General features: G+C 37.5%; 2 protein-coding genes across 2 annotated transcripts; both read right to left on the reverse strand.

Annotated features, from left to right (window-relative positions):
* Nucleotides 1–1,430: 1,430 nt before the first annotated feature.
* On the reverse strand, nt 1,431–5,235 carry LOC134363799 (myelin P2 protein). The gene is made up of 4 exons (XM_063079461.1): nt 5,163–5,235; nt 2,975–3,147; nt 2,662–2,763; nt 1,431–1,481 (listed from the first exon to the last, which is right to left on the reverse strand). Exons 1-4 carry the CDS (start codon nt 5,233–5,235, stop codon nt 1,431–1,433), a joined length of 399 nt encoding a protein of 132 aa, XP_062935531.1.
* Nucleotides 5,236–12,508: 7,273 nt separating this feature from the next.
* LOC134363800 (fatty acid-binding protein 9-like) lies at nt 12,509–17,052 on the reverse strand. The gene is given in 6 exon segments (XM_063079462.1): nt 12,509–12,559; nt 12,725–12,826; nt 13,379–13,416; nt 13,419–13,460; nt 13,618–13,710; nt 16,980–17,052. Coding segments are annotated over 6 exon segments (399 nt in total).
* Nucleotides 17,053–22,805: the final 5,753 nt, after the last annotated feature.

The following is a 22,805-nucleotide window of genomic DNA, read 5'->3' on the forward strand; positions in this document are numbered from 1 at the left end:
GTGGGGAATAATATGGAACACCAAGATCTGAGTGCTAGGTATGCTCATTCCTACTGATGAGTCTTTGTTTCTAAGCTCTTTTGACAGATAGATCTAGGAAATAAATGCATGTGTATACACATATTCACACACATAAATACATGTACATATCACACACATATGCATACAGATATACATGTGCAATTATACATACATATACCTGGTTTAGAAACCTTGAATTTATATTGATTTCATTCCATTCTTGCATGGTTTCTTTCTTGCCTTCTCTCATTCCATATTTGTATATTCCTTCTTCCACAATGAACATCCTGTCTCCCATCAACAGCAGCACATTTTCTCATTTGATCAATCATAAAGTACGTCTGAAATAGTTTCACTGTTACTTGGACACAGTGGTCCCCCATTCCTGCCTGTCAAAAATGATTAGACTCAGTAATTCTATGACTACTTATTTATACAAAAGAGAGAAACTCGTAGTCCACAAAAAGTCTCGTGCAAGAATGTTTGTAGCAATTTTATTCACAGTAGCAAAAAATTAAAAACAGCCCAGTTGTGTTAGCAAAATAATGGATAAATAAACTGTGCTATATTCCTACAATGAATATTGCTCAGCATTGAAAAGGAACACACTACTGCTGTATGTAACAGAATGGATGAATCTCAAAAACATTGTGCTGAATTTAAAAAGGGCAAAACTAATCTATGGTGATAGAAATCAAATCACTACTGGCTTTTGGTAGGGGTGGGTCAGGGCAGGACATTGACTGGGAAGGGGCATGAAAAAACTTTCTGGGATTAAGGAAATGTTTTGTATCTTTATCAGGATGTAAGTTATATGGATGCATGCACTTATCACAACAGATTGAACTCTACCCTTAAAATTAGTGCATTTCACTGTCTATAAAATACCCCTCAATTTTAAAAATTGGCTGGAGTAGAGTAAAGGTTGCCCCTTTTAGCTGAGACTAGAACTCCTTGATTGAAAACTGCGTTGTCTCCTGAATTGCCTCATTTCTGATCTTCCTCCCTCATAAATCTCCTGGCCCCTGAAGGCATTTGAATTTGCTGCCCCTGATCAATACTTTTACTTCTTTTCACTAACCTATTCATTCCTTCTTATTATTATTTCAAATATACAAAGTACAACATAGGTTAGAATTTCACAGTTAATTAAATGACATTATCAACTGTTTTAGATCTGATCAATATACATATATGGTTTAATGTAGTAAGGACCTGCATGCATATGGAAAATGTTTAGATAACACTAAATTTTAGATTAATCCTCAGTTTAGGCCTTTGCCTATCTAACATAAAAACAAAACCAAAAACAAACAAGCAAACTGCAGTGTAGTCAGATCTTGCCAATGGAAGAAATTGATTTCTAACATTAAATGATCGAATAGCACTCCAATGAGGAAATGATTTTCTCAGAGTTTCTCATAGATTCTGGTGCAGACCACGCCCTTCATCTTACATTCCTTAAAAAAGAGGAAGATTTAGTTGAGTATCTAAAACTCAAACCAGAGAACATCAAATTTATAATAAAAAGAGAAATTCATGATAACTTTTTGCAATGGATGAATATGCTAATTAACCTGATTTGATCATCACACGTTATATTCATGTACTGAAATATAACTCTGTACACCGTAAATAGGTACAATCAACACATGTCAATTAAAAAATAAATGAATTTAAAAAATTGAAATTCAAAATAAACTTATAAGATTACATTTAGGAAGGGGTAAAATATCAGTATGTCAGTCTCTAGTAATTCAGAATTATGACCGTTGAAATAGGAAAGACAGTTTTAAAGTAGATCTGTGTTACTGTAAAGGAATTTTTTTTGAAAGTGGCAAGTTTTTATGTTTAATTTGTATGCATTTAAATCTCCTAAAACTATCTGCATATTTGCATTACCTCAGGGACATTTAAATATACTGTTGCTTCTTCCCCCCGCCCAAGAGATTTGCATTTAATTGTTTTGTGTTGGGGCTCCCATACTGTTATTTACTCCCCATGTAAATCTACTGCACAGCAAGGGCTAAGAACCACTGTACTAAAGAAACAAACATTCAAAACATTTCAGGAGTCTGTTTATATTAAATGTATGTGTTAATTAGTAAGCGCAGAGCCTCAACTTTAGAAAACTCATTGGAGGTCATCTACTGTAAACTTTGTCGTCGTTCCTATCTGCCGATTAGAAGAGGTCTCCAATGAGTTTAGCTTGCATTGTTGACATGTTAGTCTAAGTTACTATGTATTTTTGAAAGCAAAATACTTAGATATCTGCAAATATTTTACAATTGAGCCTTTCAGGGTGTATTTTGCTTTTAAAATATTTAGACTTGCTTCTTCTTCGTGAGTACAAACTAGTAAGATTTATCCAAACTTTCTTCAACTTTACTACCATTTTTAGGTATTGTTATTTCTAAAACAACAAATCGGCCTTTTTATTTCCAAAATCTTGGGCCAGTATTTGAAGTACATGAAGATGAGTCTTCCATGGTTTAAATATCACTCAAGCATTAACTCTGACTTTATTCTCAGCCATTTTTATTCATTTGTATTCCAGAGAACGAAATATACTTTGAAAATAATACAATCAATTTATTTATAAAGCATTGTTTCTCTATTTAGAAGTGAAAATACTCTTACCACTACCATTTTTCCATCCACTAACTTCCTCTTTATGGTTGTCTCTTTGCCATCCCATTTCTGTACTTGATTCAATGAGCCTCTCTCCAGGGTTACAATGCTCTGCAAAGACAAGTTCATATAATCGACTTGACTGGATTTTGGTCGATTAAAGAAGCAAAACATTCAATATTGAACTATTTCTATAATAGATGTCTCACGAGGCACATTCATTTTCAATAGAGTGGAGTCTACCCTTTAAACACTAGCAGGAGTAATCCTCTTTTTCAAACAGTCAACTGGGCCAACTTTGAAGAGAAAAATTAAAGATTACCTTGGTTTTCCTATTGTCAGCTGTGGTTTCTTCAAATTCCTGGCCTAGCCTGAAGGAGATCTCTGTATTTTTAAAGGTACTTTCAGTTCGTATCGTTATAATATCCCCTTTCTTGCTGATGATCACTCTGGGTTTGGCCAAATTTCCCAGTTTTCTGGTGGCTAACCCCACACCTGAAAATCAAGATAGTGTTAGAATTGTATTGACCAAGAGTGCATACCTGGAGAGACTGTGGTGGCCACATTCTGTGCTCAGTGGTGCCCTGGGTGTGCAGGTGGTAGGTTGTATCACTTAGTAACAAGAGTTTCCTTCTATGTGTCATCAGCCAATGGGAATACATGTCCAGTACTCGAACATTTAAGGTTTTTTTTTTTTATTACAAAAGTAATGTCTGCAGATTTTAAAGAGTAAAAGGATTCAGCCAGAATAGTGCAGTTTGTCCACTTTTACCACATTCAATCCTACTCCCCATTGAAAATCACTAATTATAGATTTGTATGAAACATTCTAGATATTTTAATTTGTACATAGAAATACTATAGATATGTATTTTTAAATGAAAATATGACATATAAATATTGTCCCATGGTATTTTTCCCTTTCTAATATATTATGGGCATAGAAAAGAATTCTCCTCATATCTTTGATAGAATCTCCTTTCTGAAATTTTGTGGCTCCTAAACCCAGCTGGTAGAAAAACCCTGTCCATCTTCCTTCAAGATATGTATCATTACAAATGATCATAGATAAGTAAAATGATCTTTTAAAACTTCTACATTTGAAAAGCAAAACAAAATTAGTCTTTTACATTTTATTACTATTATTACCACAACTGTATAGGTATACATGAAAAAGGAAAACTGTCAAATAAGAAATATGTGAAAGAAAAACTAGTTTCCTAAGGCTCTAGTTGGACATCCCAATGCCTGGGTTTACTTTTTCTCTATTAGGAAAACAAAAACAAAGACAAAAACAAAAAAAACCCAAAACCTTTTATATCTACGTCTACACTAAATAAAAAGTAAAAAGTTACAGGTAACAAACTGTGAACTATATTTTTTATTCTAATTCTGTTTAATCTTTTGTTGTTATCTTATGGTTTAGTATAATGTTTTCTAAACTAAATCATAGTTTCTGGGGTAGAGCCCAAGAATCTACATTTACCACTTATGCGTTCTAAAATTTGAAAACAACGGAAGAATTAGAGGGGCCTTCATTGAGACTTTCTTATATTTTGCTTTTTTCTCAGCTGTAAAGTGAAGTCTTTAACTATAACCAATCTCAAAGTATGGATCCATCTCCATAAGTTCTCATTCCAGGCAACAATGACACAATTTTGTTGATTTTATGTAAAAATAGAACCATTTATACCTACTTTCTAAACAGTTAAGTAAAGCTACAGGCATTTTGACAAGCATGGCAACCTGAGGTCATTGGCTTTACTCTCTATTATATTTACTCTGGAAACTTCCAGAGACTCTTCACATCTATTGTGTTCATATCCACAGAACATTCTCTAGAAGTAGTATAAAATAAAGTTGTTGTAACATCTCCATCTACTGCACCGACTCCAGGAAAGTCTGATGTTACTGTAACTGAGTTTGAATTCACTGCCACAACCCCTTTTCTTTTTCTCTTGATAACTTCCCTAGGCTATGAACATCCTATTTTAGGAACCATTTTTGTTTTTCAAACGCTCTGTATCTATATGATTAGGTAATAATGGACATCCTAGAGGTAGAAAGGAAAAACTTTTAGTTTAGCTAAACATCAAAATTTTAAATTGAGGTTTTCTAGTATCTGCAATATATCCAACTCCTTATTTTATAAGCATTTTAGTTATAAAACTAGCTTTCAGGAAAGCCAGAAAATGGGTTGACTAAGCTTCTAAAATTTCTATCCTCTGGGTCTGCAATCAAAACCTTATTGGTAGGGAACTGCCTTTAAAATCAGTGCGAGTTCCATGCATTTAAGTAGTTCTCACTTAAATTAAAATCTATTTAAATTACCACAAATAAAATGCAAACAAATTATCTGAATGACACAGCAGAAGATCGATCCCAGGAGAGGACTGTATTTCAGCCTGTGTGAACTTCCTCAGTCTCTTGGAAAAGATGTTAGAAGGAAATGGCATGCAGCTTCCTTAGAAAGAATCCTCTCAGGCAGAGCAACAAAAAGCATTTCTTACCCAGAGCTTTCATGTAATCATCAAAGTGCTCACTGGAGACAAGTTTCCAGGTGCCCAGGAATTTGTTGCTCATGGTGATAGATGAGAGTTCACCACAGATCTAGGTGGGATTCAGGGGACCCAGATGAGATGCAGAGGCCTCAGAAGATTCTTTTCAAAGATGTCCAAAGCACATGACTCTCACAGAGACCCAATGGGGAAAGGCGGTGTCAGGACTGAGCAATGAATGGTCTTCAATCATCAGCTGCCCATCCACTAGGAAACAAGAAGACCCCACATAATATTTCCTTTGGTCTTCAAAAAATCTTATAAAAATGAATGAGAGTACTATTTCAACCTTAGAAAAAATTCTGGTTGATCTTACATTTATAAGAGTGCTTAGGTCTTTAATGCTTTGGAAAAGACTCTATAAATTATATGATCATGAATGAACGTGTGTGTGTTCAGGCATCTTGGTAATTCTCAGTCCTGAGTCTGCACAATTAAGAATTCTTATTGAAAGGGAAGAAAGAGAGGAAAATGTCCATGAGTATTGTGATAACAGTATCAAGTATGTTGTGGGAGAGAAATGCAGGGAGCAGTGTGAGGAAGTATTCATAGGTAAGGGAGTCTTGGCATAGCTCACATATCCCAGGCAGGCAGAGTAGGCAGACAATGAGGGGTCAGTCTGCTACAGCAGAGGACAGAAATTGTATTCATATGAGAGGACAAGAAGCAGCACTATAACATGCTCTTTGACCACAACAAAGGTTTTCATCTACAAAAACCTTAAGTCTGAACTCAGCAGGTTCTTAGTTACTATACCATCTTTGAGTTTAATTCATTTAAAATAAATTCACATTAGACTGTAGCCTTATAACCCCAAGGTCACAGGTTTGGATCCCCACACTGGCCAGCTGCCAAAATAAATAAATAAATAGATAAATTCCACAGTTTTATAAAAAGAAGATGCTCTTCTTAGTAGTAGTATAAAAATCATACTAACTTACAGTGAGAGCTCACTATGGGCTAGTCACTGTACTAAGTGCTTAATGCCAATTATCTCATTTAATTCTCTAAACATCCCCAAAAGTTAGGTACTCTTATAATATCCATTTTACAAGTGAGAAAAACAGAATCTCGGAGAGGTTAGGAAATTTGCTTCCGAAACTTGAATAAGGAGAGGCAGGATCTGAACCCAGCATTGTTCCCCAATGCCTAGGCTCTGGACCATTATCTTACTCTGCTCCTACAATACCATACATGCACAGAGGCCCTGGCCAAAGATCAGAAGATACTGATACCACCATGATTGGCTAGCAATAATCATTCTCTTCTCAAAAATCTAGAGAGATGAACATGAAGAGATCCAGACTACCATGGTACATCAGAGCCGCAGTCTTTGACAGGGGGAAGCAAATGTAAATCCACTTTGAACATGTGCTGCTCTTGGGAATGCTTAATTGCTGTCATATGTTTTCCTAGCAGGTTTTTCGCATTAGCATTGATTCTGGCTGTGAGACAACTGTATTACCAGGTTTTGTACATTTCATGTACAGATTGGCACTCTTTACAACAATGATAAAATCTCATGATCAATTTGCTAGTAACAGGTGGAATCATTGACTTCAAGGGCACAGGTAACCTAGAACCATAGTTGTGCTATAACTACTGCAGTTATGTGGTTAGGATTTAGGATAAGTAAAAAATGTGGAATCATATACAGTGGGCCCAGGTCTCATTTTATATTAGTGGTGGCTGGAGAACTCATAGCGGGAATGAAATAGTGAACGGGAAATTTTCTCAGCTAACCAGCTAACCCAATTCTAGACCCCAGAGAGTGAGTGTAACTGGAGGGAGTATATTGTACTGGGATAGAAAAAGCAACTATGAAAGAAAGGGCTTTTGATTAGTGGATATATTATTTTCTTTTCCAAAACACTTTATAAAAATGATGGTATCACCTGTACCTTCAAAAAAAGTTTTGTCAGCCCTACTCTATCAAGAAGTGCAGCACTCAACATTTAGGTTTTCTGGCTAAATCAATGAAGGACTCTCAAACCCTTCCACTGCAGCTGAGCCTTTGCATTCAGAGGGACTATCACAGTAGAGCTGTGTGGATGTGCAGCAGTCTCTATATTGCACACAGGAATAACAGTAGAGTTCAAAGCATAAACACTGGCCATATATTGCCAAGGCAGAAAGCTTATAACTTTGAAGCAATTTTAGACCAAAAGAAGAATTTTCTGCTTTAGGCTTGTCAGCAATTATACTTGACTTCTAGAATTGACCAGATGAATTTGGACCAAGATGAGATTTTGAGACCTGTATGTGGGTCAAAGGCACCAAGAACAAAATTGGGGAAAAGACTGCCTCTTCAATAAATGGTGCTGGGAAAATTGGACATCCATATGCAGAAGAATGAAACTAGACCTGTACCTCTTGCCATATACCATAATCAACTCAAAATGGATTAAAGACTTAAGTATAAGAACTGAAATTATAAAACTACTAAAAGAAAACATAGGGGAAACACTACAGAAAGTAGGACTGAGAAAAGACTTTATGAATAAGACCCCCAAACACAAGCAACACAAGAATAAATAAATAAATGTGATTATATCAAACTAAAAAACTTCTTCACAGTGAAGTAAACAATCAACAAAGTGTAAAGACATCCTACAGAATGGGAGAAAATATCTGCAAACTATGCATCTAACAAGGAATTAATATGCAGAATATACAAAGAATCAAACAACTACACAGAAAAAAAAAAAAAAAAGAAATAACCCAATTAAAAAATGGGCAAAGGAGCTAAACAGACATTTTTCAAGAAAAGACATACAAATGGCCAACAGGCACTTGAAACAATGCTCAACAATACTAATCATCAGGGAAATGCAAATTAAAACCACATTGAAATATCATATCACCCCAGTTAGACTGGCTACTATCAAAAAGACTGAGAATAACAAATGCTGACAAGGATGCAGAGAAAGGAGAACTCTTCTGTATTGTTGGTGAGACTGTACATTTGTACAGCCAATGTGGAAAACAGTATGGAGGTTTCTCAAACAACTACAGATAGATCTACCATAAGATCCAGCAATCCCACTACTGGGTGTATACCCGAAGGAATGGAAATCATCATGTCAAAGGGACACTGCAGTCCCATGTTCATTGCAGCTGACTCAACTTAAATGTCCACTGATGGATGAGTGGATAAAGAAAATGTGTTATATATACACTGTGGAATACTACTCAACCATAAAAAAGAATGAAATTCTGTCATTCACAGTAACATGGATGAGCTTGGGGAAAATCATGTTAAGTGAAATCAGCTAGGCACAGAGGGAAAAATACTGCATGTCCTCACTCATAACTGGGAGCTAAGAGGAAAAGAAGGAAGGTAAGAAAGACCACAGTAGTATGTTGGGCTTGCAGAGAGAGAACAGATTGAGGGTTGCTGGGGGTGGGATGGGATCAGGAGGGAAAGGGGTATTGCGAAGAGGATGGGTGGGGAACATGGAAAATAATTGCAATTCAAGGTGACGGGCAGGCTGACAGTACTAATCTGATCAGCACATCTTGGGTACAGGTGCTGTTGGTCAGCTCTGTGACTTGTGAATATGTATAATCAATAAAATAAATAAATAAATAAATTGAATGAATTGAAAAAAAATAGCTCTTTACATGCAAAAATATGTCCTATAGAATTAAAAAGCCCATAAGATAATATTATAAACAGCAATAGATTAAAAAATTTTTTTAATTAAAAAAATTTATATTGACAGAATAAAATAAAATTTTAAAAAATAAATAAAATTAAATTTAAAAAATTTAAAAGAAATTCACAAATTTCTTAGAAAACACAATTTATCAAAAATAATGCAAAAAGAAGTAAAAATCCTGAATACTCCCAAATCTATTAGCATTGAATTCATAATTAAAATCCACCCCACAAAGATACTCCAGGCCCATAAGCTTCACCAATCAATTCTTACAAATATTTAAGGAAAGAATAATACCAATCTTACACACAATCTTCTAGATATCATCATTTAACAGTTACTGCAATGGCAATTTTTATTAAATTTGGATATTATTTGGTAAATATGCATGTCATCCACTGAAGTCTTGATTCCATGTGAGTAGGTACAATATGTGATTTTGCTCATGCTGCATTCCAAGTACATAGCACCGCTTATGCACACAGTAGGTAATAAATAAACATTTGTTGCCTGACAATGAATGAAGAAAATACAGCATTTTCTACTTATGAGGGTTTGTGTTTGTATTAAATCAGAAATAAATATTATGAAAGCATCTAAAATTAGTGCTTATGGTTAATAAAATTGCTCTCCTAAATTCTCCTCTCCTTTCCCCCCACTGCCTTCTCTTCCCTCCCTTGTTCATGCACTCTGGAAGCATGGAAAGAGCAAAGGTTTTGGAGTTATACCTATACATAAAACTGAGTTGGAAGACACATTCCTTCATTTGCTCATTTCTTTAGTAAATAGTGAAATCAGGTGATTCTTTCCATGGACAGACTGACATGATCTTATGACACTAGGAAAGTGCACATAGGCTGATTCCAAGATTTGTTTTACAGTTTCTCACCTGCATAAATTATTCAACCCATCTTTGTTGAACTGTGATAGTACTGGAGATAATATGATGAGTGAAATAGTAACAGTTCCTGCCCTCATAAGACTTACACCCTAGTTAGGAACATAGGCATTAAACAAACATTCAGATATCTGTGATATTATTTTTATTGTTTGCAGATGGAGGCAGTGAGAATGCCAGTAAAGAGCCTATTGACCATTACAATGTAGAAAGATACCTTAAGTAATTGCTTAGACATCATCATGAGACTGATGATCTGATTTATCTTTAGAACTCAGCCACTAGGGCATCTGGTGCCATTGCCAGACAGCTATTTGACATAAGGTGACAGTGGCACTTCAGGCTTGATATTTCCCTCTTCTGTGTTTCAAGTAAGTGTTTTTTCCTCTCAGTTTAACAATGCCAAGATTAAACTCGCTTTATTAATGCAAACCATTTCTTGTAATTTTCTCAGCTACCCACGAATATTTGCTCTTTGGGTTACTATGGTGACAACTGCATTTATGCTTCCCCAAATGTAGTTAACGGCTTTTCTTTCGTTAAATGGCGATAAGGAAAGGGAAGAAGTAGTTTATGATTCCTCCAAACAATGCAATTAGCTTTGTTTTTTGGCTAAAATCTAACATGCATGGTCTCTTTTTCAATAGCTATACTAAGATTTCACATCATTATTCCTAATAGAACACCTGAGAATTGAAGTTACTCACTCACTGGGGAGGGAATAAGAGGCAGGATTCCTGCATTGCAGTTTTTTTCTCTGGTCATTATAGCACAGACTGAGTTTCCAATAGTTTTTCTACTCTATTTGCATTTCCTTTTAGAGAGAAAATGATATTAACACTCTCCAAACACATCCAAGCAAGTTGTACTTTCAGGCATTAGCACAAAGAGCAGTAGGAGAAACTTTTCAGGACTTATGCATCTGCTCCCATAGTACTGATGGAAGAAAGGAATCTCTTAGAAATAATTCACTTGCAAAATAGAGAGATTTCAGAGTAGGTGAAGTTAGATCAGAAAATCAATTTAATTCATGTTTAAACTGTGACTTCTTTTATTCATGCCAACCAAGCCCTTATTCCCTCAAACAATTGAAAACTAATTTTGTAGTTAAATTCCAGCCTAAAACATGCTCATGACTGAGGATACACTATAAAAATGAAATCTCTTAAATTTTACATTAACTCAAAGTAATGCTATCTGTTGCAAGGAATTCCAAGTTTTCAGTGGCTTAACCCAGAAGTTTGTTTTGCTCAACGTCCAGTCAGTCTAATGTAGGCTCTCCTAGTCTTGTGGACCCGAACCCCTTCCCCCACCCTTGAATATTAACTGACTAGCTTATCTGCTTCTGTAATTAGCTTGCGCAAGGTTTTACAAACCCCTGCAGGTGGGACTTTCTGGTAAGGGCAGATAAAGGGCTTCCCAAACCGCCCAAAGTTCACCCAGTTCTGGGAAGGGCCTAACCACACAAGGGGTGGGCTGTTGGGCAATTCACCAGTTCCTCATCTGTATACCATGCCACTGAAAGCCACCAATGAATTTAAAAGTCACCTCAGGTGACCAATAAGCTGTATACAATTCATCCTGTTGCCAAAGTCTACCTACCAAACTGTATAAAAAGTGCTCATGTTAAGAGCTTGGGGCCACTTTTGTCCTGAAGATGGAGCGACCCCAGCATGCTGGAAATAAAAAACCCTCTAGCTTGATTGCAGTGATCTCTGTCTCCTGGTCTTTGCGAGATGAGCCTTCCCAACAAGTAAGATTCACGCTTTTGGGCCAGTCTTACACCCTCAGTATTTTAGGCTTTACCCTTTAATTTTACCTCCATTACTCTGTTTTGCTGTAAGCCCTGAGCACAACCATTCCTGGCAACAGTGTTTGGTGAAACTATTAAGAATATAATAGTTACATTCTTACTAGGCATTTAGAAATTCAGGGCCAACCCCGTGGCACACTCGGGAGAGTGTGGCGCTGGGAGCGCAGCAGTGCTCCCGCCGTGGGTTCGGATCCTATATAGGGATGGCCCGTGGGCTCACTGGCTGAGCGAGGTGTGGCCGGTCACAAAAAAAAAAGAAAGAAATTCAGGACTGACATTTGGCTCAGTTCTAAACATTGGTGACAGGTGCACTATCCTGATTATTTTAAGTGGATTTATGGAGAAGTGAGATAATGATTTTTAAATGCTCTTCAATAATTAGTCAACCATGGTGTATAATGTCTAGGCTCTATTTTGTGCTCTATCTGCCTATCTATCTACCTGTCCATCTATCTATCTATCTTCTAATCTATCTATCTGCTTTAAGCAGGGCTAGACTTCTGCAAAAATAAAGATCAGCAATATTAGTTTTCAGCACCTGTGCTGCTCAAAGTAGGTTCCAATGCTATATATATCTCCCTTTGAGGTCACATGAATTTCCACCTGTCTTTGGTAGAATGCCTTAACTTAAATGCAAAGGGTCCTATGGTGAGAACTCAAGGGCTATGGAAGTCAGGTGGGCAGAAGACAGAGGAGACTTTTGTATTGTTACAATCACACCATAGGCAGGTAGCTTCTTGCCTCACCAATTTATCAGATTGTTCCTAACCCTCATTAGTGAACAACTTCAAAACTGCACTTAATTTGATGCTTTTATTAAACAAATTTATATTGAGAATTTTTAAAAATCAGTGGCCCTGAAGTCTATCTTCTCAAATACCAGTTTCCTGTTAGTGAACAAGTTTCATTGTTGTAGACCCTTTCTTCACACCTTTTCATAGATTCTGGTGCTGACAACATTATGCATGGTACATTCCTAAAAACAAAGAGTGATCTATTAGAGTTGGTAGATGACAGATTAAACTTTCCCTGCCCCTTTCTCCCCAGACCAAACCCTCAATTCAAGGTACAAAAACAGAGTAGCTTGAAAAGTATGTATCACATAGGAGCATATAAAAATTTCAATTTAAAGAAAACTCACCACTACCATTTTTCCATCTACAATTTTTCTTTTGATCATTGTCTCTTTGCCAAGCCATTTTTGGACGTGAATCATTGCGCCACCATCTAAGTTTATAATGCTCTATAAATGCATGAGGGAAGCAGTTAGAAGTAGCAGTTCAGTACATTCTAACCTACACAAAACGAAACATCTTTTTAGTTTCTATTTTGAAATTTTTTTCTTCAAAAATCTTCACATCTATTCTTGTCATAATTTAATACCAAATACCATCAAACTAGAAAAAGGCTCAAAAGATTACTCAATTAATGCTCTCTACCAGGCAAACAATACCTAAACTATCTGTGCTACATTGTTTCATTTGATAGGAGAGGTCTTCAAAAAGTTTATGGAAGGATTTGTCTTATCTTTTACTTTTTGAAGCATCCTCTTTTATACAATGACAAAGAGATATCAGAAAAAAAAGTGAAAACAATTTGAATGTTTTAGCCCTGTTAACCATCAGAGTAATTAGCAAAAGAATTGACTTTAGAGATATGCAGCTATTAACAGAACAAGCCCAGACTCACCTGGTAATAAATAAGTTAAATTACATAGAGTAACCATGTCTAATCACCTCCTAGTTTTTTCTAGCTTTTTTCTGATTGTTGAACACCAGGAAGACTTAGTTCTGACCTTTACTTTCCGGGTGTCTGCTGTGGTCTCATCAAATCTTCCCCCAGCTTGAAGGAGATCTCAGTGTTCTTGAAAGGACTTTCTGTTCTTTTTTTTTTTTTTTTTTGTCTTTTTCGTGACCAGCACTCAGCCAATGAGCGCACCGGCCATTCCTATATAGGATCCGAACCCGCGGTGGGAGCGTCGCTGCGCTCCCAGCGCTGCACTCTTCCGAGTGCGCCACGGGCTCGGCCCAGGACTTTCTGTTCTTAAGTTCGTCACTTCCCCATGCACACTAATAGTGATGGTTGGCTTCACTAACCCTGCCACGTTCTGGGGTGCAAAATCCACTCCTGTAAGACAGAGAAAGCCACACACCTTACCAAGAGATTTGGGAAGAAGTGTTAACCATTTTAAAAATAAATAAATAAATTTATTTATTATTATTATTATTTTACATTCTAAGATGTTGCAGAGCAGTTGGGGGGACGGGGAGAGGGAAAGAGGAGGAGCATATGGTGGGAGGAGGAGAAAGGGGGCATGGTCAAGGCCTGAGGCACCCCCGTCATTCCTGCAGGGGAGCCCAGGGGGCTTTCAGTGGCAGCTCGTTCATGGCTAGGCTGGATGCAGATGCTGGCAGGGTGTGGCTGAGGCCCTCAGCACCCCCACTGCTCTGGCTCAGGAGCCCAGGGTGCTTCTGGCAGCAGCCTGGTGGTCATCGCTGGGCTGGATGAAGATGTCGAGGGGGCATGGCTAAGGTCCTTGGCCTTCCCCCCACCCCATTTTGGAAGACTGGGGGTCTTCTGGAGGTTTTATAGGTGTTCTTTGGTGGTGTTAGACCTTTACTGGTGTCTCTGATCTGTGAGTTTTTCGTTTTTTCTTTCAGTTCTGTGTTGGATTATTCACTATTCCCACCACTTAAACTCTGCACTGGAACTAATTTGGTTACTTCTAAAATGGTGGACTTCCTGTGGGAACCAGCACTGTGGCTTAGCTCTGTGGTTGAGCTGCTGATTCCCAGGGAAGGCTTTTTATGCAGATCAGGTTTTAATTGTTGACCTTGTAATGACTTCTGGGTCTCTGTGAGGTCTGGGTTGTGTGGAAACTCTGGTCTGGGCTTGAGTTTTTTCAGCAAACTGTACCACTTCAGTTCTATATTCCTGACCAGTCTCCACTGAGTGGGCCTGTGCTGATTGGAGGGCAGATCAGCTGTCCGTGTTGTGCCCCAGTGTTCCCCCAGTGGGCCCGTCTTCCCTACTGCCTGTGCTCCAAGCACTTCCCATGGGACGGGCCATGCGCTGATCCCTTGTGATGACTCGGTGGCCTCTGACTGGTTCCTTTTTTTAGTTGTCTCTGGCTCCTTGCTCCTATGTGGCTCCACAGGAACCCTATTTGTGGTCTTGCTGGCCTGGGTACCACCAAGACCCTCTTCTCCCCTGCAGCCTCCAAGCAACTTCATATGAAGGGCACAGCTATGGCTATGGCTTTTATCAGCTCTTGCTCTGTGTGCTCACCAGGGCCAAGCTTGAAGTGGCTGGAGCTAGAAACAGCCGGAGCAGTCCTTTCTTTCTCTCATCATGGCTTCTCCCACCTTTATGAGCTCTGGGTTTCTCCCCCTCTTTCCCTGAGCTCTAGTGGCCCCATCTTGACAGTTGTTGCTTTTTAATAGCTGATTGTCGGAGAGGGTGATGCTATTCCACTATCTTTATTGGAAGTCTCAGTGTTAATCATTTTGGAAAGCACTTTTTAAAAAATGCATACTCCCCCCCATTGAAATTTTGAATAATGTACAGTAACTTCTTTTACGCTCTCTGTGATATCTGGATTAAGCCAGGTCCTCCCAGTCACAGGTTTATCTAGTAATTATATCTGACATTTTCAAAGGCTAACTTCATTTTCTGAGACCATTGTGCTTCATCTAAAATGCATATTTGTATGGTGCCTTTTGGGTGGTCAAATGCTTGTGTGTCACCTCATGTTACAACAGTGCGGGAGGTGTTTGGCTTTGAGCCTGGCCCTATTGTTCAGGTTGGGGATTTTCTGTTGTCAAAATTAACTCCTTCAATAGGTGGGCAGAAGAGCTGACTCCTCTCTGTGTCGATATGGAACTCTTTGTTACATTCAGACTGTGGAACTGATGTGACGCATCTCACTGCAGAGAAGCAACGTTAGACACATGGATCACAAAGAAGAGTGAGGCAGTTAAAGCTTGGACTGGAACCTTGCCACATGCTAGTGTGGGCATGTTATTTACCTTCTCTAATCTTCAGCTTTCTCAACAGTAAAATGTGGGTAACTATAGTACTCATCTCACATATGTGTTTAAAGATTGAGAAAAAGGACTTAGCATGGTACTGGCTCAGGTGTTATTCCTTCTTGTGTCATGCCTAACCCAGCTGCCAATCAAAACAAGTGCTATTCTGGCCACAAGCCCCATGTTTCTTATATATCCTCACATTTTAATTCAAAACAAGTGAGTCTATAAATCCATGATGAGATAGGGAAACCTATTTCTTATTACTTCCTGAGAAAGTTTATACTGACTACAAAAGAGGAACAAATATTACATTTATAATCACATTGACTTCTTATTATGGGGGATAAGGGATTGTTGTTTTCTTGCCTAGAATAAGTAAACATAATTAATAGTGGCAAGTATCCACTGATCATTTCAGACAAGTTTAAAAAAATGTGAGGTAAGAAAACACTTGGCTTTGTATACAGTTTCTAATTGAAAGGAAGTTTTCTCTTAATTAAATATAAAAATATTAAGTAATTGTTCTTCTTCTCTATGATAGTTTAGCTGTCATAGACCCAAGTCCTTATAATTCACATTTAACTTGAGTCAGATAAAAGGATAGATAAGGTTTATACTTCTGAGAGTAAAAATGTTCTATTTCTCACATCAAAATCCAGAATTCTTCTAAAAATAATGTTTTAGAAATATCTCTCACATATATAAGAACTCTAAAAATCCACCAACTAAAATTTTTGGGTTTTGCTACTGCTCTTTTAAAGTTATAACTTAAGACAAACCTTGAAACAAACTTCATTGATAAATTTAATTACAGATGATAATTACTGTCTACAGATTTGTAGTTGAAAAAAGGTATTTGGGCTGGCCCGTGGCTCACTCGGTAGAGTGCGGTGCTTATAACACCAAGGCCACGGGTTCGGATCCTATATAGCGATGGCCGGTTTGCTCACTGGCTGAGCGTGGTGCTGACAACACCAAGCCAAGGGTTGAGATCCCCTTACCGGTCATCTTTTTAAAAAAATAAAAATAAATAAAAAAGAAAAAAGGTATTCAATGAAATGACCAGCTAAAGAGAAACTCTATCTAGAGGTTAGGATAAAATAGTTTCAAAAAGGATATATAGGCTTAAATATATGGATTATGACTAGAGAGAGATATTTGTGGGCTCAGTGTTCCAAAAAGAGACAATTATTAGTAGTAACAAGAAAAAAGGAAAAGTAGATGCATAAACTGTGTTAGTCTCATATGAATAAACCATAGGATCACAAACAAAAGAGAGAATTGTAGAAAAATTCATTGTGAAGTGCAAACCCAACTGCATCACGAAATGCTTCACCAGTTTCCAAATCTTGTAATATTTCTTACCCAGTTCTCTCATGTAATCCTCAAAGTTTTCACTGGACACCAGCTTCCAGGTCCCTAAGAAGGGCTCAACCATCATGGAAAGCTTGCTGAGAAGAGGCACTCACGACTGAAAACCACAGAAATGTAGGCTTTGCAGTGCCACCAGTAGCTTTAATTTAAACAGCATCTTCATCACGTGACTTTTTTGAGCTGACCAATGGGCTAAAAGACTAAAGATTCTAGGCACCAGCATTTGACTCACTTTATTTATTTCCAAATTCAGAGACAGAAAATTAACATGTAAAGTTGAACTCAGGTCAACAATTATAGCTTCTAGCAAAGAGACTCACCCAAGAATCACCTGATAAGTATTACTTGTGAAATGGAGACAATTTTCAATAGAGATTAGCTTTTTAAACTGAATACTGAGTCAACCTTGATGAAATATCCCGACAAATGTCTGATGAACACTGGCTGGGATGTTTTCCCACCAAGACAAGGACATCCCTGCTTGGTCCACCTCAGCTTTTTTTGTTTGGGCAAGTCACAACACAGTGCCAGAACATCCTTTTCATTAAAGTAATATCTTCCCTTCCCTTCCTTACAGCATTGATGGATTGATACTAGTTAATGTAACTGAAATGCCTACAGTTGCTTTGAGTGAGATAAGGTTATTATTATCATTATTACCATTGTTTTTAATCAAGGGTAATTGAGGACTGGGAAGAAAGGTCACAATTATCATTGAATAGTGGTTTGTGATTTCAGCCTTAAAAAGGCGGTGGAGCTCATGTCCGGAAAATTCATCTTTCATGCTTACAAAGTAATCTTAACATGAAAAGATATCATTTAAAATTGTTAGGGCAAATTTTGGGAAGTTTGGGAGAAAAATGATGTTTGACATCTGCATTCTAAAAAATAGACAAAGACAGCAAATAATTTAAATCTCTGTGCAATTACTTGTGAAATCATCTTCTGCAACACAAGTAACAGAAGTGGACTTTGTAGATATTGAGTTTACTAAGAAGGATTAGATTCAGGGGCTACAGATTTACATCACAGCTTTGAACTCCAGTTGTTTTGAAGATGCTGGAAAGTTACAGTGTCCAAAAGAAGAGTATTTATACTTTAATCTGCTTTGTGTAAAATATTCCTTCAACTCAGAAAAATATTTATTCAAACCATCTCTTCGTGGCTAAAACAAACAAGAATTTGATGTTTTGGCACCACAAAGTAATACTTAAGTGGGATAAAAAATTGCTTTAGGTAAAACCATGTAAAGAAGAAATTTATAATGTGATATCTTTACAAGTGGAAAAGTTATTAAAATATCTAGAGGGCAATACAGGGTAAGCAAAATCCTAGAGTCAATTACAGGAGACTGAGACCCATGTTCAAAATAAATGCTTCAGCAGTTTTAGGTACATTCAGAGGTGATGTTCAAATGTAGGGCAAGTTACTAGACTTTGCTTTACTGGTTCTAGACGTGTATGCACTCTCTGCTTGGAAGTTAGCAAGCATGGCTATGCAGGTTTGCCAGTGGGGTGGTATGGCAAGGATCTGTCATTAGTGTAATCATCCTTGTGGTTCCAATTCTTCTGCTGTAGAGTGATTCAGACATCAATCTTGTGGTCCATTTTTGAATTCAGTTGGCTCATAAGGTGAAAGGTGAAGTCAAATTTTTGGCTTTCATAAAATTTTCCTCCCCTTTGAGAGAGCCAGAAGAAGAGATGGTTTCTCTTCTTCCTCTGCATGTTTTGCTTTGTTACATGTTGTTTGCAACTGCTGCATCCATTTTGCTGACAACTCAAAGATGGAACCCAAACCAAGGATGGCAGAGCAGAAAGGTGAAAGCAACTGCAGCCACTTTAATCCTAGAATTATATCTTGTGAGTTCATAAATTCAATTACTATTTAAACCGTTTTGTGCCTAGTTTTTTTTTTAACTTGTAAATGAAGGCTTCATAATGGATACACCTTTGTAAATAGCTTCACCAAATGGCTAATTTGAACCTTCACACAATCAAGTACATGTGTCACGTGCCATTGGCCTTGTGCACAGCATCCAACATCTCTTCCTCTGTGAAACTGGGTCACAGCTTGGTGATCCCTACAGTGTGATACAATTATACTTTTAATAGGAGTATATTAGAGATACAGAAGTATATAAGAAGTTTCTAAGTATATCATAGTATTGTAACTAGTTATCCCCCAGCTGTCTCCTGAACTATTCTGAGTACATCCAGAGTGGAAAACATTTATTACTCACCCCTGTGTCCCTAAGACGGTGCCCAGAATATTGTAAGTGTTCAGTAAATGTTTTACAAGTAAGTGACAAAGGAATAGACAGTATTTCTTTCTTTTTAACTGGCTCTTCTCCTCAATAGTGTTCTTTATCTCTCTAACAGTGACTAAAGACCGGGTTAATGCATTGTCCTCTCCTGACCTGTTCCTATGACAGGTCTTTTAATCTGGTCAATATCAGATGGTAGAGGGATTCTCAGACTCCCGTCATCTTTCTCAGTGTCTCATTATTACTGTGAAATTCTTCCTTCTTAGCTAAGAGTTCTCTGCTATTTCCTGCTGCTACCACCACTAGCCTTTGGCACATTTGTTTGATTATATAAAAAAGCAAGCACTATTTCTTCAAGTAAAAAAATTTAATCCTAGTGAAGAAACCAGACTATGGTAATTTGTTAAAGAAAAATTTGTTAAAATTACATGTCTTATTTTCATGATGGTTATAATGATTATTTCTCCACCATCGAATTTTTATATACTCCTCCAACATCTCATTTTCTATATGGTATTGACTTTCTTGTGACATTTAAGACACCGAGTAGTTTTTAATATTTTTTAATTTTGAGATGCCACATTATCCACTGATGATAGACATTGGTAAAGTTAAATATACACTGGAAGGTACAAAAGTATTCTGAAACATATCTGGTAGTTTACTGCTACACATTATTTCACACTAGATTTCATAAAGCATCTTAAGGTTTTTGTTTCCACATGCAGTGATACCTCTTCAATACCACATTCCTTACTGTATTCATTGTTCAATTTTCATTATCTATTTTAATAGATGTCATAGTTATTCACAATGATTTTCAAGGTATATACAGTATTAAACCTGAAAAGTTATTCAGAGTTATAACTTATACTTTCTATTGAGAGAGAGTGAGCTGTTTTTTGCTGAACCATTTGAGAGTAAGTTGAGAAATGTTGCCCCACTCCTCTCCAAATGAGGACCATTCCTATATTACCATAGTACACCCATCAAAATAAGGAAATCAGCACCAATAACAATGCCACCACCCAATCCACAGATCCCACTCAGACGTTACTAATTGTCCCAGCAGTATTTTTTATTCTTACCAAACCAAACCAAACACACACACACTCACAATACCCCAAACTTCTCTTTTCCTATTTCCTTTCTGATCCTACTGAAAATCATGTGTTGCATTCAGCCATCACATCTCTTTAGTCTCCTTCAGTCGGGAACAGAAGTTTGGTCTTTCCTTGTCTTTCATGACTTCGGACATTGGATAAAAATTACTATTCCAAGCAAGAAGCTGGCTCATCTGCTCAAAACCGATGAGTAATTTTCACACAAAAACTGAAGTCAGTGATGCTTCAGACTTTGAAAGGAATATTTCTCAACCAAAAAATTACAGCCCAGAGACAGTGGTGTTGGGAGTTGGGGAGAAAAAGGGGCTGTGCTGGCCCCTTACTTCACTTTCCAAGGAGGAAGTGAGTGGCTCTTTGACTACTCATATATGCTTGAAGATATAGATAGATGCTATGCCCATACATTTGTCTTTCTGAGAAGTACCCCCTTGATCCTGATTCTCTTTCTTTCAGAGTAGGGTCTCCTCTATGCTTCTGTATCTGGGTTGGTAGAAGCAATGTCAGACAATGGAAATCTTCAAAGAGATTCCAGGCAGGAGCAATTAGAGAAATGTTACTTTAAGATATTGCTTGGATATATCATGACCTTAGTTTTATGGTGAAAATATAGGAATGTGAAATCTACTTATCTATCAAATTTACATTGAATTGGATCTTCTTACTCCACACCAACAGGAAAATAAGAATTAAACTTGAAATATACATTTTCAAAAATAAGTAAATTTACAAATGCACATACGTAGAAGTGGCACCTAACCTGACTTTGTAAAGGATTAGCACAGAAGCACCATTAAGGGATGGAGAAGGCTCAAGAAGGAGGGAGAGGGGAAGAATGAATCTGCTCAGGAAGGACCACAATGTAGAAAACAAACAAACAAACAAAAACCCAGAGGCAAGAAAGAATATGTGAATTGGTATGATTGAAACAAGGAACGTGAAGAAGACAACACAGAAATGGTAGAACTGGAGCATTAGATAAGAAAAGGCAAGCATAAGACAGATTTATACATCATGCTAAGGACATTTGATCTCTGGATACAATGGGAGCCACTGAGAGGTTTTAATCACTGAGTGTCCCCTCAGATTTTCACTGTGTAAATACCATTCATGAAGTCTACAGGTCTTGGAAAAGACAGGAGAAGAGACTTAAGAAGGAAACTTGTTAGGAGGATCCTGATAATTAGAGAAAAAACTTATGCTGGTTGGCAGTGAGAATAAGAAAAGCAAACATATTAAAGAAAGTTTAAGTTAATAAATCCATATGACTCTTTAAATAAAATTTGTGTTGTGGAGAAAGGAAGGAGTATTCAAGGATAATTTAAGATTTCTGAAATGGGAAATTGGATGAAACATCCTGAGATGTCCAAAATAGGATGAGGAGCAAGTTTTAGGAAGTGGGGGAAGCAGGCAATAATAATAAGTTTAGTGTATAACAGGTTGAGTTTAGTTGTCTGAGTCATCTACTGGGTCACCTTCAATTATTTTTTTCTAACTCTACCTGTTGGGGTGAGCAGGACTGAAGCCATGTTGGGATCTAAAACTGTATGGGCTCTAAAAGATTTTTAAAAGGCATAGTTTTTTTCTTGGCATACATTTCTCTGAGTTCCCTCTTTCCCATGGTTATTTGATATTTTGAACCTTGGTTACGTGCCAAGATGACATTATTTCCATGAATGTAAAGTTGTTTTGCAGTCGACCTGGAGCTGCAGACTTACACATACTATCCAAGGGAAACCAAGGGAGACATCAATAAAGCTATACTGATTCCACCCCTCCAGCAGCACCGTGAGATAACAGCAAGGACAAGATTAGAAACCACACGGAGTCGTGGCGACACTTTGCACCTGAGACCTTGCATGAAGCCCTCACTGCTCATGTGCCCCTCCCTCCTGCTTTTCATTCCCCAGGTTCCATTCCCTCAGCCCCCTCTTTAAAACTCCTCAGTAAACCTGAGTCTTGGAGATGGCTTTAGCCTGGCCATTGTCCTTCAAGTTTACCAGAGAGATGGATTAGCTAACATCCCTCTCCTCTGGTCACCAGTATTCCTGAATAAAAATTGACTTCCATTTTCACCAGCATTTGACTTTTGAGTGGTTTGCTTTTTTATGGGGGCAGGCAGCTGGACCTGTGAGTTTGGTAACAATTTTGAGGGAGCCTCAGCCAGGATCTGAATGTGCCCTGTAACATCTCTTCTTCTTAGATGATATAATAACCTTTTGGTGGGGGTACAAGGGGGTTATTGTGATAGAATACACACAAAATATTATTTACCATCTTAACCATTTTTAAATGTTCAGTTCAGTGGTATTAAGTACACACATGGTGTTGTGCAATCACCACCCCCCCACCTCCAGAACTCTTTTCATTTTGCAAAACCGAAACTCTATGCCCGTTAAGCAATAACTTTCCTTTCCCCTTTTCTCCCAGCCC

The sequence above is a fragment of the Cynocephalus volans genome, chromosome 15, assembly GCF_027409185.1.
Source record: "Cynocephalus volans isolate mCynVol1 chromosome 15, mCynVol1.pri, whole genome shotgun sequence".
NCBI lineage: Eukaryota > Metazoa > Chordata > Mammalia > Dermoptera > Cynocephalidae > Cynocephalus > Cynocephalus volans.